Raw genomic sequence first — 17,832 nt, 5'->3', positions numbered from 1 at the left:
CATGTTTAGGTGATGTTTTGCTAATCCTGTGAACGAACTGAAGCCCATCTTCCAGGAGAGACTTGCCTAGATTCCAAGTCCCATCCCCCCTCTTTTCCAGGAGCTCTCTGTCTAACACTGGCTGCTTGTGTCCCTTCCTACAGATTCAGTGGTTCTGGAGAGCATTGCGTTCTTTTGACCAAGCTGACCGTGCCAAGTTCCTCCAGTTTGTCACGGGTACTTCCAAGGTACCCCTGCAGGGCTTTGCCGCCCTTGAAGGCATGAATGGAATTCAGAAGTTTCAGATTCATCGAGATGACAGGTCCACAGATCGCCTGCCTTCAGCTCACACATGGTAAGAAGAGAAGCATTCAGATGAAGCTTGCATATATGCCAACGTTAGGCCCCTACTCAAGGTCGGGAGCTTTGGTCTGCCTCTGGCTACCCTGCCCCTGGGGCAGCTCCCATTTGGTGGGTTTTTGGAGAGGCTGGTGTCTGAGATGAGAAGCTGGCCCAGACTCACTGGGGCTGGGGAGACAGTGCAGAGAATCACCACCAAATGAGACCACAGTGTATCCCAGGGCGGGGAGCACAAAGCTAAAGAACTCAGCAGGCGTCTGATCACCAGTGACCCGGAATGCCTCCTTGGAGCTTGCACGTTAGCCATAGACAAGACCATGGTGTTTAAGCAACAGGGTCAGGTCTACGTTTTAGGTGCCTGGTGGCCAGTAACGGGGCCGGTTAGAGGAGGGCAGACCAGGCTAGGGCAAAATGGGGAGTCCACAAGAGGCGAGGAATAGGTTCCCTCGGGGAGGGGTCAAGTGGGCATCACGGGGACATGGGGGTTTGGCTGCCATCTTTCATTGGGAACTCATCTTTCTTCTTTCCCCAGTTTCAATCAGCTGGACCTGCCTGCCTATGAGAGCTTTGAGAAGCTCCGCCACATGCTACTATTGGCCATCCAGGAGTGCTCTGAAGGCTTTGGGCTGGCCTAGTGAGCCCCCTGACTGTGGGGTTTTTCTACCGTTGTTGGACCTGGGAAGGGGGGGATGAAAACAAAATGAACGGGAAAGGAAATGTTGATACCAATAAATGAAATCCACCAACTCACCATGTGTGTGTCCCAGCTGCCCCAGCCTTCTCCAGTGCATACCTGTGCCCTTCCTCCTGCTCATTCTTTCCTCCCGCCCCCTTTTTCTCACCTCCTCTCCCCATTCCATGCCGTCCATGCTCCCCAGCCCATGTGTTTAAAGGCAGTAGCCTTTGCAGGGACCTGTTCGTCCCAACTGTTTGAACAGTGTGCTCCTCAGAGTCTGTGTTCAGAAGGATTTGCTGCATTGAGACTTGAAACCTTTGGATAGGGGAAAAATTATATATATATATATTTTTTTGTTCTGTTTGCATTTCTTAATTTGTGCTTGGAATGTGTTGATGTGCACAGCTAATGATTCAATGCGAGACAAGATTGGCGTCTGTGTTGTGGAGGTTTCAAATAAAGAGCACTCTTCATAACTCACTTTTCACAATGGAGTTTTTTTCAAACTTAAAAGAGAAAAACAGCCCTCGAGCACATGCTAGACATCTGGAGAAAAGATCCAGATGGATGCTCCAGAAACCATCTCTGCCATCACCACGGTGTATCCTCCTCCAAAGTTGGTCTTCCTGTAGTCGGGAGAGAGACGCAGCTGCCAGGAGCTGGCGCGCATGTTTTAAGAATGGGACCCTCACTTGGGAGTGGGACAGAGCATCATGCTTGAGAGGAACAAACCAGTAGAACTCACTGTCTTGGGTGAGCCTTTACGACAGTCTTAAGTCCGGCTCAACTTAGAATTTTTATTTCATGTTTGGTTTTAACCAATTTCAAATAGTGGACAAGCTCTCTAGGGAAACAGTCTTACCATCCTTTTGTTTTGGTTTTGTTGTCTGCCTGTCTGCCAGTCTGTTCACAGATCACTCAATAGTCTCTTGTGGTTTTTACTCCATGCAACCCTTAAAACCAATCTAAGGACTTTGGTTCCAGCCTCCAAAGAAAAAAATAAAGGTTTAGTTAGAAAAATAACCCCAAGTGGTGCTTGCTTTGTGTGGTTTTTCTCATCCTCTGAGGCTCTGCATAAAGGTTTTCCCCTTGGCCATGTCCCAAAGTGGATCTAGGAAAGCAGTGTGTGTTCTTAACCTATACCTTTGGTCCCGATGCAAATGGCTACTGGACATTCTCTCCCTGTTTTTCAAAATTCAAACTTGTCTGTCTGGCCCTGCTGATGACAGAGAAGATAGATAACTCAACCCTGTCCCTGCTACTGAGCGTCCAGTCAAGGGGAAGAGACTGGTCAGCTCTACGACTGATGTAGGAAGGGGGATCAGTGAAGATCAGTGAAGACTCCATTGTCAGTGGACTTGGAATCCATCAACTTAAGAAGTGGTTCTTTGGGGAATCAAAGCAGAATAAAGCTCTCACATTTAAATTTGAAAAGGGTTGGGAGTTGGGTATAGAAGCTGGGCATACAGGTGAAATAACCCTGAAGGAAATAAAAGTAACTCGATGGCATACTACAAAAACCTAGCTTAACCAAGTATGATTTGCCTTTGGGATGTGCAGATGGTGTAATATTAATCCCCTCAATGTGAAATGAGAAAGATCCTATCAAAAAGATACAAAACACTTGCTAACACTCAACTATTGCTAGCAACTTAAAGGTAGAGACCCTACCTTAAGGTAATCTCGGACCAAGAGCCAACACGCCAGAAGCCTAGGTTGCCAGTTATCACGTTAGCACTGTTTTGCTAGTCCTAACCATGAAGTAAAGCAGGAAACAAGTATAACTTGACTATGTATGCTAAACCTCCAAGAGAAGTTGCTAGAACTTAAAACAGTCCAGCAAGCAGCTTGGTTATAATGAACAAAATACTTGTAAACATTTATTGTCCAACAGGTATAAGTAAATTGTAATAAAATCATACAGTGGGATCCTAAACAACATTAAAATGTATGGCATGTATCAACATGCATCATCCCAATGGTAAGCAAAGGTATGAGGCATATTTAAAATTTGCCGAGACCGGTTTGGCTCAGTGGTAGAGCGTCAGCCTGCAGACTGAAAGATCCTGGGTTTGATTCCGGTCAAGGGCATGTACCTTGGTTGCGGGCATATCCCCAGTAGGGGTTGTGCAAGAGGTAGCTGATCGATGACTCTCTTCGATGTTTCTGGCTCTCTGGCTCTCTCCCTTCTTCTCTGTACAAAAATCAATAAAATATATTTAAAAAAATAATAAAATTTACCAACACCCTAGTTGGTGTGCTCTGGTTGAGCATCCGCCTATGAACCAGGATGTCACAGTTCTATTCCCCAGTAGGGGGCGTGCAAGAGGCAGTCAGCACTGATGTTTCTATTTCTGATGAGTAAAAAATTGTAATAAAGTTACAGACAATACTACATATTTATGTACTAAGAACATGAAAACCACATCCATATGTATGAAGGGTATAAGAACTCATACATGAGTATAACTAGTGCATGATGTTCAGGATGAGCTGGGGCAGGGGGGCATTAGGGGACACGGCTGGGAAGAGAGCTTCAACTGCATTGGTGATGCTTTATTAAGCTGTATGGGGTATTTGGCTGTATCTTATAATGCCATACTGTATAATGCTTTATAACTTTTATATGTCTGAAGTAGTTTATAAGTTTTATGAACAACTTGTTAAATTTCATAATGCATTTTGGGGTAGGTAGCAGCAAGTCAATGACAGGCAGGCCTGATTCTACATGAAGGCTAATAACTGCGTGATAAGATTAAATGTCTCTTTTTGTCCCCTAATAATTGCTTCCACTGCTCTGCGCATTGATGGCCACAGGTTATGTCCTTATTGAATTAGTCTCCGTCTCTTATAATTAGGGTGACCATATAATTTATCATCCAAAGTTGGACAGATTTAAGAATAATAAATTATGCTATTAATAATTATGCTGAGCCACAGATGCAAACAAATGAGATAAACTGTGATTTATGGCTCTATATTTAGGATGCATATCTGTCTTGGCTGGGAAACAATTATTACCTATCATAAAGAATTTTATTGAGCACTTACCATGTACTTAAAACAGAAATCTCTGCTTTCCAGAAATTCACTGAAGGGAAAGAGGCAGATGATAGGAAAGCGTGGGAGGAAATGAGTACACAAAGACACTTAATGGTGTGGCTCAATGGTTGAGCGTCGACCCATGAACCAGAAGATCACGGTTTAATTCCTGGTCAGGGCACATGCCCAGGTTGTGGGCTCGATTCTCAGTGTGGGGCCTGCAGGAGGCAGTTGATAGGTAGTTCTGTCTCATCATTGATGTTTGTCTCTCCACCTCTCCCTCTCTGAAGTCAAAGATATTTTTTAAACTACAAAAGAGCGTAATAGAAAAGATATATTTGACTACTAAAATATTGGCAACACCATGTACAGAATTTAAAAGCGATGACAGCCCAGCCTGTGTTGCTCAGTGGTTGAGCGTTGACCTAGGAACCAAAAGGTCACAGTTGGATTCCGGTCAGGACACATGCCAGGTTTCAAGCTTGATCCCCAGTAGGGGTTGTGCAGGAAGCAACCGATCAATATTTTCACATCAATGTTTCTCTCCCTTCCCTTCCTCAATCAAATCAATTTTAAAAATATATCCTCCGGCAAGGATTTTTTTAAAAATGACAATCTAAAAAAAGATACATCACTAATAGATAATGTGTGTGTGTGTGTGTGTGTGTGTGTGTGTGTGTGTGTGTATATATATATATATATATATATATATATATATATATATATATATATATATATATATATCAGATCGCTAAGAGACCTATGCCCCAATAGAAAAATATACAAGGACATATAAAGGCAATTCACGAAAGGAGAAATATAAGTGAGCAATAAACATAAAATTCTTAACCTCTGTGACAAAGACTATTATCTATGTAATAATCGAAGATCCATTTCGTTAAATGTCAATGAAAACCACTTACCAAACTGAAATGTATACGTGTATGTGTTAACACAGGTGGGAGAGAACGTGAGAAAGTGGTACCACTTTCCTCAGGTAATTTTATAGTGTCTGCCGACAAGAGCAAAGCAGCCCCTGACTTCCGGGAGCTGGCCCGGCATGCACAGTTAGACCTTGGTGTTCTGTTCAACATACATATTTCAGACAAGGTCATTCTGTGACAGAGTAAGAAAATTAAAACCACTCCATCATAATGTCTGAACACTGAACATAAGCATTGTTCAAACCACAAAAATGAACCAAGCATTCCCTATCGTGATTAATATAAGGGACTGCTGTTTTTTGCATAAGCAACTCTCTAGCCTGCCCTCTCTAGAGAAGATGCACAAACATAACCATAAAATTACCCCTACTTCTGGGTAGTATTCAATCTACAGTGAAGCCACACTTCCTGAAACTGTTCCCAAATCGTGTAGCACAAGCCCAGCTCCCCAGGCTGAGCTCAGAGCAGGTTCACAGCCCTGGCTGCTGTCGGCATGGGCAGACACCAGGAAGAACCTTGAAACATACATAGTAAGATGTTAAACAGTATGCATCCTCCACTCCTGATAACGCTTTTTAATATTCACTAATTGAGACGGAGTCGGGCAGCCCCAACTTGGCTTGCAGACACAACACTGCATGTGTGTGCATGCGCACACTAATGTGAACGGTTTGAGGTGGGCATGTCTTGACCTTCCTCTTTCATTGATTTTTTTTGAGAGCGGCACGGGTCAGGGCACCAGGACTCCTTTTTGTTGTTGTTAATCTTCATCTGAGAATATTTTTTCCATTGATTTTTTAAAATATATTTTGTTTGATTTTTTTACAGAGAAGAAGGGAGAGGGATAGAGAGTTAGAAACATCAATGAGAGAGAAACATCAATCAGCTGCCTCTTCCACACGCCCTACTGGGGATGTGCCCACAACCAAGGTACATGCCCTTGACTGGAACCGAACCTGGGACCCTTCAGTCTGCAGGCCGACACTCTATCCACTGAGCCAAACAGGTTAGGGCTGATATTTATTTACTTATTTATTTATTTATTTATTTATTTATTTATTTATATTTTTATTGATTTTAGAGAGAAGGGAGAGAGAGAGAAACATCAGTGATGAGAGAGAATCATTGACCGGCTGTCTCTGGCACGCCCCACATTGGGGATTGAGCCCACAGCCCAGGCATGTGCCTTTGACTGGAATCAAACCTGGGACCCTTCAGTCTGTAGGCCGACGCTCTATTCACTGAGCCAAACCAGCTAGGGCTCCATTGATTTTTAGAAAGAGTGGAAGGGAGGGAAGGAGGGAGGGGGAGAGAGAGAAAAGAGAGAACCTGCAACCCAGTTATGTGCCCTTGACCAGGCATGGATCCTGAGACCCTTTGGTGTGCGGGCTGGCGCTCTAGCCACTTAGCAACCCCAGGCAGGGCAACACCACTCCTTTTTATTGCTTATGTCCTTCTGCTTTGTTCACTCAGTCATTCAAAAACATTTATTGAGCACTTACTATGTGCCAAGCATAAATTCCTACCATCATGAAGCTGACATTCTAATGGGGAAGGCAGAGAATAAGTACATCAGAGAGTAAATAACTTATTTTCTTCTCTGAAGAAAAATAAAGCGAAGTAAGGACAGGGAGTTGAGGAGGGAGCCTATTTTAGCTGGAGTAGTCCAGGAAGGCCTCTCTGAGGAGGTGACAGTTGACATTGAAACATGCTTGGAAGAAGTGAGGGCATAAGCCACTGGGGGATCTCAAGGAAGAGTGTTCCAGGCAGAGGGAACGGCCAGTGTAAAGGGTCCCAAACACTGGGCCCCTAGAAGGAAGAGCAGTGGCGCTCCGGGTAGTGAGTGATGAGAAGGACATAGAAACTGAGGTCAGAGGGACCAGGGGCCAGATCCCAGGGCTTATACTCTAAGATGGGAAACTACCAAAGCTTCCCAGCCCTGATCTGAAACATCTACAGCTGCTCAGAGAGGAGGTGGGAGGGGCCAGCCTGGAGGCCCGAGAGCCTGAGGAGGTGGCTGCTGCTGTCTTCCAGGTAGGACACGTTTACCTACCAGGACTTGAAAAATAGTGCTTCATAAGCTTATATATGCGTGGGCCATACAAGGCACTGTTAAAAGGATAGCGACCTGGAGGCCTGAGGTGAGAGTCGAACCCTTGAAGCTTGAGGTTTTTGTTTCGATGATGATAATGGGGGTGGTGGTGAGGGTTTTGTTGTCTGTTTTCCACCATAAGCATGTATTTCTGCAATTAAAATACATAGCCTAGTTTTAGAGGGCACGTTTTGCCTCTTTCCCCTTCTAGATGCAAGCTTTGATTGCTGAGGCATCCATTTTGAAGATGCATCTATTTGATGCATCTCCAATAAATACAGTAAGAGGGAGACCACAGTTCTGGGGTTTTACTTTTATGGGGTTGAAGGTGGAGGCCTAGGGTTTTGCAGCCTCACTCTTTATTGGTGAATTTAAAACGTAAGAGTGGGAACTTAAAATGATGAGGCACCTGGCTCTTTAGTCCAGAAGCTGACACTGTGTTTATTGGAGACAGCTGCCTTCAAATGGATGCATCTTCAAAATGGATGCCTCAGCAATCAAAGCTTAAAAATAAATTGTCAGGGTATACACAACAAAGTCTGTTGCTAAATGTTTTCCCCACATAGTTCATATTTTTATGGTATGTTTTTAATTTCATTTCAACTGGCTATGAATTGATAACATAGAAATGCTCTTGAAAAACAATAACAAAGCTGGAGGTATCACACTATCTGATAAACTATACTACAAGGCTATAGTAATCAAAACAGCATGGTACTGGCATAAAAACAGACACATAGAGCAATGGGACAAATAGTAGGCCCAGAAATAAACCCATGCTTGTATGATCAATTAATATTTCATAAAGGAAACAAGCACATACAATGAAGTAAAGACAGTCTATTTCATAAATTATGTTGGGAATATTGGCAGATACATGCAGGAAATGAAACTAGACCAACTTCTTATACCATATACAAGAATAAACTCAGTGGATTAAAAACTTAAATGTAAGACCTGACCTGAAATTATAAAAAAAGAAAACGTAGGCAGGCCCTGCTGCCAGTGCTGGAGCTGCCACTTGCACCCACTGCCAGCACCAGCCCTGTTCTCACCCACTGCTGGTGTTGGCCCCAGTTGCTCTGCGCCATCAGTGCATGGGAGCAGTGGCAGCAGGAGCAGGGCTGCTGGCAGACAGAAGACTGGGGCCCACAGTGGGTGGGGCCAGGCTGGAGCACAGAGGGTGGACTTAGACCCTCCCCTGTGCCTACTCCTCATAGCCCACAGTTCCTTTCAAGGTGCACAAATTCATGCACTGGGCCCCTAGTATAGTCAATTATCCTATCTAATAAAAGAGTAATATGCAAATTAACCATCACTCAGCTATACCCATAAGCCACACCCACCAGCCATACCACCAGTCAGGAGCAAATATGCAAATAAACCCAGCCAAGATGGCTATAGCCACCGAGAGCAGGAGGGAGACTTGGGTTTCCTCAGCAATGGAGGAAGCCAAGCTTTCCACCTGCCCTTGCCGGCCTAGGCCTCCACTCAAGGCTACAAAGTTTCAATTATAGAAGGTAAACAAAGCCAAACAGAAATGGTGGCAGCCACGGAGCTGAAAAAAGCAGGAGGCTAGGGTTGCCCCCAGCAATGGAGGAAGCCAAGCTTTCAGCACACCCTAGCCAGTCCAGGCCCCCGCTTAAGGCTACAGAGTTTCAATTATAGTAGATACATAAATCCCAACAGAAATGGCTGCTGCCACAGAGCGAGCAGAAGGCTTGGCTCTGCTCCAGGCTACAAAGTTTCAATTGTAGAAGGTAAATCAATTCCAGATACCAGGGCCTCTGCTTGGGTCGCCGGGGGCATGGTTGACCTGCAAACCACCACACGCCCCTCGCCCAGGCCGCCCTATCTCCCAAGGGAACCCCCACCCTGATCTGGGACACCCTTCAGGGCAAACCAGCTGGCCCCCACCCATGCACCAGGCCTCTGTCCTATCAGGAAGGCAAGCAGGCAAGCAGTTGGGAGCCAGCAGTCCTGGATTGTGATAGGGCTGTCAGACATCCCTCAAAGGGTCCCATATTGGAAAGGGTGCAGGCTGGTCTGAGGGACATCCCTTCCCCTTGCCCCTGCATGAATTTCGTGCACCAAGCCATATATATATATGGCTAATATGCTAAGTGTCCACCATCCAACTGGTTGCTATGACATGCACTGAGCACTAGGGGGCACTCAATGCAGGAGCTGCCAAGCTGCAATGACTTGGCAGCAGTGTTTCTCTGGTTCTCGAGTGACGCACCCTGAAATCAAAGAGGGAGCCTGATTTCTCGCAGGGCCATGTGATTCCACTTCAGCCATGTGTTGTTGCTGGAGTGCTGTCGGCTGGAATCTGGTTTACTGCACACTTGCATTTGTGTTCCACACCCTGTATGACAGCATCTTTGCAGAGTGCCCTCTCGCACTCTGGGATCCCTCGGGAGATGTTGGTGAACTGGTTTTGGCCCCATCCCCGAAGGCCAGGCCAAGGGACCCATCTGCTGGAGGGATCCCACTCACTCCACAGACGCCAGGGAGGGACCACGGGAGGTTGATAATTTCCTTTCAATGTGCACGAATCTGTGCACCAGGTCACTAGTATATGTTTATGAGGGATAGTTGATCTATAGTTTTCTTGTAATATCTTTGTTTTTAAAATAGACTTTTTTGTTAAGGCAGTTTTAGGTTCATAATGAAATTGAGCAGAAGGTACAGCAATTTCCCTATGCCTCCTGCCTCCTCCATCTTCAACATCCTGTACCAGAGTGGTACATTTGTTACAGTTGCTGAACCTACATTGAGACATTATGATCACCCAAGTCCATAATTTACATTAGAGTTCACTCTATGAGTAGTAAATTCTATAGGTTTGGACAAATGTATAATGGCATGCATCTACGATAGTATTACACAGTATAGTCTCACTGCCCAAAAATCCTCTATGTTCTGCCTATATCCCTCTCACCCTAACCCCTAGAAACCACTGATTTGTTACTGTCTCCATCGTTTTGCCTTTTTGAGAATGTCATAGAGTTGGAACAATAAAATATACAACCTTTCCAGTTCAGCGTCTATCACTTAGTACTATACTCCATGTATTTTCGTGGCTTGATGGCTCATTTCTATTAAGCACTGATTGATATTAGATTGGATGTACTACAGTTTATTTATCCATTCGCCACTGAAGGACATCTTGGTTGCTTCCAAGTTTGCACAATTATGAATAAAGCTGCTACAAACATCCATGAGCAGATTTCTGAGTGGGCATAGTTTTCAAATTTCTTTGGGTAAATACCAAGGAGCACAATTACTGGGTGGTATGTTAAGAGTACGTGTCATTTTCTAAGACGCTGCCAGTCTTCCAAAGTGGTTGCATCTTAGGAAGCAGAATCGGTGTTCTAGCTTGTGGCTGTGTAAGGTATCTTATTTTCATTTGCAATTCACCAGGACACAGGATGTGAAGCATCCTTTCATATGCTTATTTGCCATCTGTTTTTCTTTGGTGAGGTGCCTAAGATTTTTGGCTCATTTTTAATTGGGTTTTTTTCCTTGCTATTAAGTTTTAAGTATTCTTAGTATATTTTGGATATCAGTCCTATTCAGATATGTCTTCTGCAAATATTTTCTCCCAGTGTATGGCTGGTCTTTTCATTCTCCTAACGGTGTCTTTCACAGACCAGAATTTTTTTTTATTTTAATGAAGTCCACTTTATCAATTCTTTCTTTCATGGATTGTGCCTTTGGTGTTGCATATAAAAAGTCATTGTCAGTTAGCTGGTGTGGTTCAATGGATTGAGGGTCATCCCATACACCGAAAGGTTGCTGGTTTCATTCCTGGTCAGGACACATGCTCGAGTTGTGGACTTGACACCAGTAGGGGGCGTGCAGGAGGCAGCCAATCAAATGTGATGTCTCTCTTTCATTGATCCCTTCCTCTCTCTCTCAAATCAATTTTAAAAAGCTTATTTTAAATGTATATACTAAAAGAGTCATTGCCAAACGCAAGATCACCTAGATTTTCTCCTTTGGTATCTTTTAAGTTTTATAGTTTTTCATTTTACATTTGGGCCTATAATCCATTCTGAGTTAATTTTTTATTGAATTTATTGGGGTAACATTGGTTCACAAAACCATACAGCTATAAAGTAAAGAGGGTTTGGAGGGCTGAAACTTGTATGCATCTTGTTCTATTTTGTTCATCAGCTTATTTTGTTCATTAGATTCCACATATAAGTGAGAGCATGTGATTTTTTTTTACTAAGTGAAAGTTGAAGATCTTTATTTTTCTTTATTGATTAATGTATTACATACATATCCTTATCTCCCCATTGCCCCCCCCCGATCCCCTGCTTGTGCCTTCACACCCCCCCCCCCAGTGTCTGTGTCTATTGGATATGCTTATATGCATGCATACAAGTCCTTTGGTTGATCAAGATCATGTGATAGTTGTCTTTGTCTGACTAGCTTCTTTCGCTTAGCATAATAATCTCCAGGTCCCTCCTTGCTGTCGCAAAGGGTAATAAATCCTTCTTTTTTATAGCTGCATAGTATTCCATGGTGTAAATGTACCACAGCTATGTTATCCACTCATCAGCTGATGGCACTTGGTCTGTTTCCAGATCTTGGCTATTGTAAATTGTGCTGCTATAAACATAGGGGTGTATATATTCTTTCTAATTGGTGTTTTGGGGTTCTTAGGATATATACCCAGAAGTGGAATCACTAGATCAAGAGACAGATCCAATTTAAATTTTTTTAGGAACCTCCTTATGGTTTTTTTAAAAATATATATTTTATTGATTTTACACAGAAAGGAATTGAAAGGGATAGAGAGTTAGAAACGTCTATGAGAAACATCGACCAGCTGCCTCTTGCACACCCCCCACTGGGGATGTGCCCACAACCAAGGTACGTGCCCTTGACTGGAATCAAACTCGGGACCTTTCAGTCCGCAGGCCAACGCTCTGTCCACTGAGCCAAACCGGTTTCGGCGTCCTTATAGTTTTTAATAGCGGTATCACCAATTAGCATTCCCATTAGCAGTGTGCAAGAGTTCTAATTTCTCCACATCTTTGCAACAATTTTCTTTTGTTGTTTTGATTATAGACACCTGCCAAAAAGACTTTGTTCCATTTTGTTACTTTTGTATCTTTGTCAAAATAAGTTGAATATATTTATATGGGTCTACTTTGGGGCTCTCTCTTTTCTGTTCCATTAATCTAGTTGATTATTCTTTTGCCAACATCACACTATTGTAATTACTGTAGCTTTATAGTAAGTCTTGAAGTTGGGTAGCATCACTCCTCCAACTCTGTTCTCCTTCAACACTGTGTTGGCTATTCTGGACCTTCTGCCTCTCTGTTATACATTTCACAATCAGTTTGCCGGTAGCCACAAAGTAACTTGTTGGAATTTCTTTGTCTGGTTTTGATATCAGGATCTGGATAATGCTGAATGCATAGAATATGATGTGATACGTTCCCTCCTTGTCAGGCAGAATTCTGAGATGGCTCCCAAGGTTCGAAGCTCCTGGCATTCACATACCTTCTTGTAGTTATTTAATGAAACATGAATGGACTTGCTGCAGTAAAGGGATTTTGCAGATGTAATTAAGGTCCAAAATCAGGAGGATAGGAAATGTGTGACACACTGTTGTTGGCTTGTAGACAGAGGGAAGTGATGTGGCAAAGAATGTGGTTGGCTTCTAGGAGATGAGATCAGCCCCAGCTGATAGCCAGCAAATAAGTGGGAACTCCTCCTCCTCCACCAGAAAGTCAGTGTGAACTCCTCCTCCAACGGTAAGGAACTGAATTTTGCCAATAACAAAAATGAACTTAGAAGCATATTTCCTCCAGAGCCTCTAGACAACACCTAGATTTCAGCCTTTTTATAACCTGAGCAGAGAACCCAGTCATTTTGTGCTGAACTTTTTTTTAAAAATATATTTTATTGATTTTGTACAGAGAAGAAGGGAGAGAGATAGAGAGTTAGAAACATCGATGAGAGAGAGTCATCGATCAGCTGCCTCTTGCACACCCCCTACTGGGGATATGCCCGCAACCAAGGTACATGCCCTTGACCGGAATCGAACCCGGGACCCTTCAGTCCCCAAGCCGACGCTCTATCCATTGAGCCAAACCGGTCTCGGCTGTGCTGAACTTTTGACCTATAGAAACTGATATAATAAATGCATATTGATTTAGGATATTAAGTTTGTAGTTTGTTATGCAGCAATACAGATTTAATACATTCCTCTCTTTCTCTTGGAAGAGTTTTCATACAACTGCTATTATTTTTCCCACAAGTGTTTTTCAAATTCACCATTAAAGCCATCTGGATATAAGGTTTTCTTTGTGGGAAAGTTTTTAACTATGAAATAAATTTCTTTAAAGACATATGACTAGACTATTCAGGTTGATGGTGTGTGTGTTTTTCTGGAGTGAACTTGGTAGCTTGTATCTTTTAAGGAATGTGTCTATTTTACCTGAATTGTCAAATTTATTACCATAAAGCTCTTTATAACATCCCCTTATTATTATATTAATTTCTGCAGGGTCTGTAATATTGCCCTATATCTCATCTTGATATCAGTCATTTGGGTCATCTCTCTTTTTTCTCTTATCAATTTGGCTAGCTTTTCATTAACTTTATTGATCTTCCCAAAGAGCCCACTATCGTGTGTGTGTGTGTGTTTAATTTTTCTCTATAATTTTTCCTTTGTATTTTGGTGATTTCTACTCTTACCTTTATTATTTCCTTTCTTCTGCTTACTTTGGGTTTAATTTCCACTTTTTATCATAGTTTCTTAAGGTGGGATATGAGGTCATTGATCTGAGACAATTCTTTTCAGAAGCCATAGCTTTATTAATGATAGAAACAGTACAAATTCAAAGCCAACCTGCAGTTACTCTTTTGAAATACAAAAAAAAAAGTCATCTTTTTTGAATGGTTACATTGTCAATTTCATAATAGTATGTATAATATCATTCCTGAGACTGCCTTTGCTCTCCACACATTTGCTTGTCATTATCAGTTCTGTGTTCTTAACTTCCACACCTGTTTCTTTTCTTTCTTTCTTTCTTTCTTTCTTTCTTTCTTTCTTTCTTTCTTTCTTTCTTTCTTTCTTTTTTTTTTTATTGACTTCAAAGAGGAAGGGAGAGGAAGAGAGAGACGGAAACATCAATGATAGGAGAGAACCATTGAACGGCTGCCTCCTGCATGCCCCATGCTAGTGCTCAGGCGGCTGCCTCCTGCACACCCCACACTGGAGATCAAGCCCGAAACCTGGGCATGTGCTCCTGACCAGAATCAAACCTGAGCCCCCCCACCCTCTATCCACTGAGCCAAACCAGCCAGGGCTATGCCTGTTTCATCAGCCCCTTCTTCACTCTCCTCTTGTACAGTTGGAGTGTGTCTGCTTTCTTAAATGTTTGAGACAGCTTCACCTTGAACTTTGAACTTCTCAGGAGCTGCTAGCTGTGCTTGCTGAGATAAATCCTCAATCTTGGCTTCCCCCAAACTTCTATAGGTTGGTGAATCTGGAGTCTTGTAGACATTTGGCTTTGTGATGACTAAGAGGGCATTCTTAAATGTCATAGTGACCCTAGTAACCCCTATAACCTATCAAAGACTCAGTTTGGACATAGCCTTGTGTGCCTTCTTTTCACTACCACTCTGTTTTGGTTTACTGGCTAGTTCTTCATCGATTTCAGCTGCTGCTGCTAGCTGAGCTTGTGTGGTTGCCTGGGTGGAATCTTGTTCTTTGAGCTCTGGTACTGATCCATCACTGCCAGGTTCTGCTTCAGATCCTGTCTCAGCCTGGGGCTGTGGTAACTCATTCTGTGACACAGACGGTTTCTGTGGCTTCACCCAGCATTCTGTGTGGGCAACGCAGAACCAAGATGGCAGCAGAAAGAGAGTATTTGGGAGCCTAACATAAGCATTTAATGTTATAAATGTCTTTGGAAGCACTGCTTTTGCTGCATCCCATACACGTTGATACATTTGTTTGCACTTGAATTCCATTCGAAATACTTTTAAGTTTTCTTTATGATTTCCCTTTTGACCTTTGGTGTGCTGGTTATCAATATATTGCCTCTCAACTTAAAGTTCATCCTTCCTGCCTGTTCTGTGATCATGGAACATATTTGAGGTATTTTTCCTTTGCCAGCTGGCCCTGAAGCTTTCTCGGGAGAGGGTGCTGAAGAGATATTGCAAGAGGAAAAGAGGTTTCCTTCCTGATTCCTGTGTGTTTGCTTGGCAGACTCCTTCTGCATGACTTTTTCTGGCATCAGACTTCTTCCATTCCTGGGTTCTTGCAGGACATGGCAGCCAGCAGCTCTCCCCTTGCACCGGTACTCCCCCCTAGACAGCTTGGCAGCAAGCACAGGGCCTCTGGATACTGCAGCACTTGCAGCTTCCCCAGGGCCTGGCTCCTGCAGAGCATGGAAGCCAACAGCTCTTGTGAACAGCTTCCCCCCGCCCCCCCCCCCCCAAGCAGGCAGATATCTGGCAAGTTCCAGAAGATAGATTTCCAACAGGTTGCATCAGAACCAAGCAAGGGATAGAAAACCTGTTTGAAGAAATAATGACAGAAAACATCCCTGATATAAAGAAAAAACTCACACAAATCCAAGAAGCTTAGAGTCCTATCAAAATGAACCCCAAAGACTGACACCAAGGCACATTATAATTAAACTAGAGGCCCGGTGTTGGAGGTATGTGTTGGGGGGAGTCTCTCAGCTCGGCCTATGCCCTCTCACAGTCCTGGAGCTCTCGGAGAATGTCCAACGGATGGCAGTTGGACATACTTAGCACTGCCATACTTAGCACCACAATACTCTGTCATCCAGTGAGCTACAGTCATGCCTCTCCAACAAAATCTGGATCGCAGCTCCAGGGGCATTGTATCTTAGCCTAGGGATAGTGACTATATCTTAATTTTGTTATTCCTATGTTCTTTGGAGTTCTCTTCACATCTTACTAGCCAATTCTTCATCATTCTAATCCCCTGTTATAGGAAATTCCTTGTATTAACATTTCCTGTTCAAATTACTGTGCCATTCCTCTCTTTAGACAGGACACAGACTGACAGAATTGTCATCAGGAGTGATCCCAGGAAATAGACCTGCCAATGGAAAAAGGATGACTAGTAATTGATGGCGAGCAGTGGCATCACAATTAATCAACTTACTGTTGATTGTGATGAAGTGCTAACTGAAGCAAATGCCTTAGTTGCCTTAAATGGCTGCTGCACTTGACCGTTATGGCAGTGATCATGGCTATAAGGACTGGGATGTGGGATTGACATCTTTTAATGCATTTGAGCAGTTCAGTCACAGTCTAAGAACCAGAGAGCTTTCGTGGTGCATAAGAGAGGCTGTTCTTGGTTGTAGCCACAGGGCTAATATTGCTGAAAATCAAACACAACATTTAATTGAGTGGGTTGTTGAATTGCAATGACAGTTGAGGTCACAGTCTTGACACTGACTGGTAAAAAATGGGATCCCAGCACTTGGAATGGGGACAACTGTTTGGTCCCAGATGAAACGGGCAATCTTGAACTACCAAGTCTCTCTGAGCCTCCCTTACTACGTAGCTACCCTTTACTACCTGAGACTAGCCCTTTTCTCCGTGAAAACCCTGTAATAAACTCACATGGTCCAGGTGCCTTGTAAAGGGATGTCTCTTCTCTCTTCTCCTCAAGACCCACCACAACCACCCCCTAGTGCCCATACAGCCACAACTGAGGTCAAAGCTCAGCTCAGCGTGCAAATGTACACAATAACCAAGGAGGAAATAGCTTATATTCCAAAAGAATTGTAAGCCCTGGCCAGCATGGCTCAGTTGGTTGGTTGTCATCCTGTGCATCGAGGGGTTCCTTGTTTAATCCCTTGAAAGGGGCATGCAGGAGGCAGCCTATCGATGTTCCATTCTCACATTCATCTCTCTCTCTCTCTCTCTCTCTCTCTCTCTCTCTCTCTCTCTCTCTCTCTCTCTCTCAGATATTTTTCCCATTGGATTTTAGAGAAAGTGGAAGGGAGAAAGGGAGGGAGGGAGAGAGAAAAAAAATCAATGTGAGAGACACACCCATTGATTGCCTCCCACATGCACCCCCTACTGGGGCAGGGGATTGAACCTGAAACCTGGCTACATGCCCTTGATAAGGAATTGAACCCGTGATCTATTGGTGTGCAAGCCAATGCTCTAACCACTGAGAAACACCAGCCACGGCTGGAATAATTTTTAAAAAGAATTGTAAGACCTTGCTGGTATATATTGGCAGAAACCCAGGGAACAGAAGCAGATTTTAGACCGGGATCAGGTCTAAATGGGCAGTCGGACATCCCTCGAGGGGTCCCAGATTGGAGAGGGAGCAGGCTGGGCTGAGGGACACCCCCCAGCCCCCATGCACAAATTTCATGCACCGGGATATATATCTGAAATCGATTTCAGAAATGTGTGTGTGTGAGAGAGAGAGAGAATATCATTGATCAGCTGCCTCCTGAATGTCCACTATTGGCAATTGAGCAGCCTGCAAACCAGAATTGAACCATGATCTCCTGGTTCATAAGTCAATGCTCAATCACTGGGACATGCTGGCCGGGCTGTGGTATTTTGTTATAGCAGCCCAAAGAGACTAAGACACCTTGGTAGGCTTCTTTGGATTTTGGAAGCAACATTTGAGTGTGCTACTCTGAACCCATCTACAGAGTTGCCCAAAAGGTTTCCATTTAGCTGCCCACATGCTTTGCAGTTCA

The 17,832-nt window shown here is 43.6% G+C and overlaps 1 protein-coding gene and 1 pseudogene across 20 annotated transcripts in view; one reads left to right on the top strand and one right to left on the bottom strand.

The window, feature by feature from the left end:
• The window catches only part of HUWE1 (HECT, UBA and WWE domain containing E3 ubiquitin protein ligase 1), a 143,592-nt gene extending 141,554 nt beyond the window's left edge, over positions 1-2,038 (top strand). For 19 of the 20 annotated variants that reach the window (XM_036428912.2, XM_036428911.2, XM_036428928.2 and 16 more), the window contains 2 exons: positions 144-334; positions 872-2,038. In XM_036428912.2, the coding sequence (XP_036284805.1) occupies positions 144-334; positions 872-974 (294 nt within the window). In that variant the 3' untranslated portion in view covers positions 975-2,038. Of the gene's footprint in view, positions 1-9; positions 335-871 lie in introns of those variants that run through there. The other variant, XM_036428926.2, reaches the window with a different exon arrangement.
• An 11,983-nt stretch (positions 2,039-14,021) lies between these two features.
• LOC118714044 lies at positions 14,022-14,948 on the bottom strand (annotated as a pseudogene).
• Between the last annotated feature and the right edge of the window lie 2,884 nt (positions 14,949-17,832).

This window comes from Pipistrellus kuhlii, unplaced genomic scaffold (assembly GCF_014108245.1).
Source record: "Pipistrellus kuhlii isolate mPipKuh1 unplaced genomic scaffold, mPipKuh1.p scaffold_m20_p_95, whole genome shotgun sequence".
Taxonomy (NCBI): Eukaryota; Metazoa; Chordata; class Mammalia; order Chiroptera; family Vespertilionidae; genus Pipistrellus; species Pipistrellus kuhlii.
This window is presented reverse-complemented; position numbering and strand designations above follow the sequence as displayed.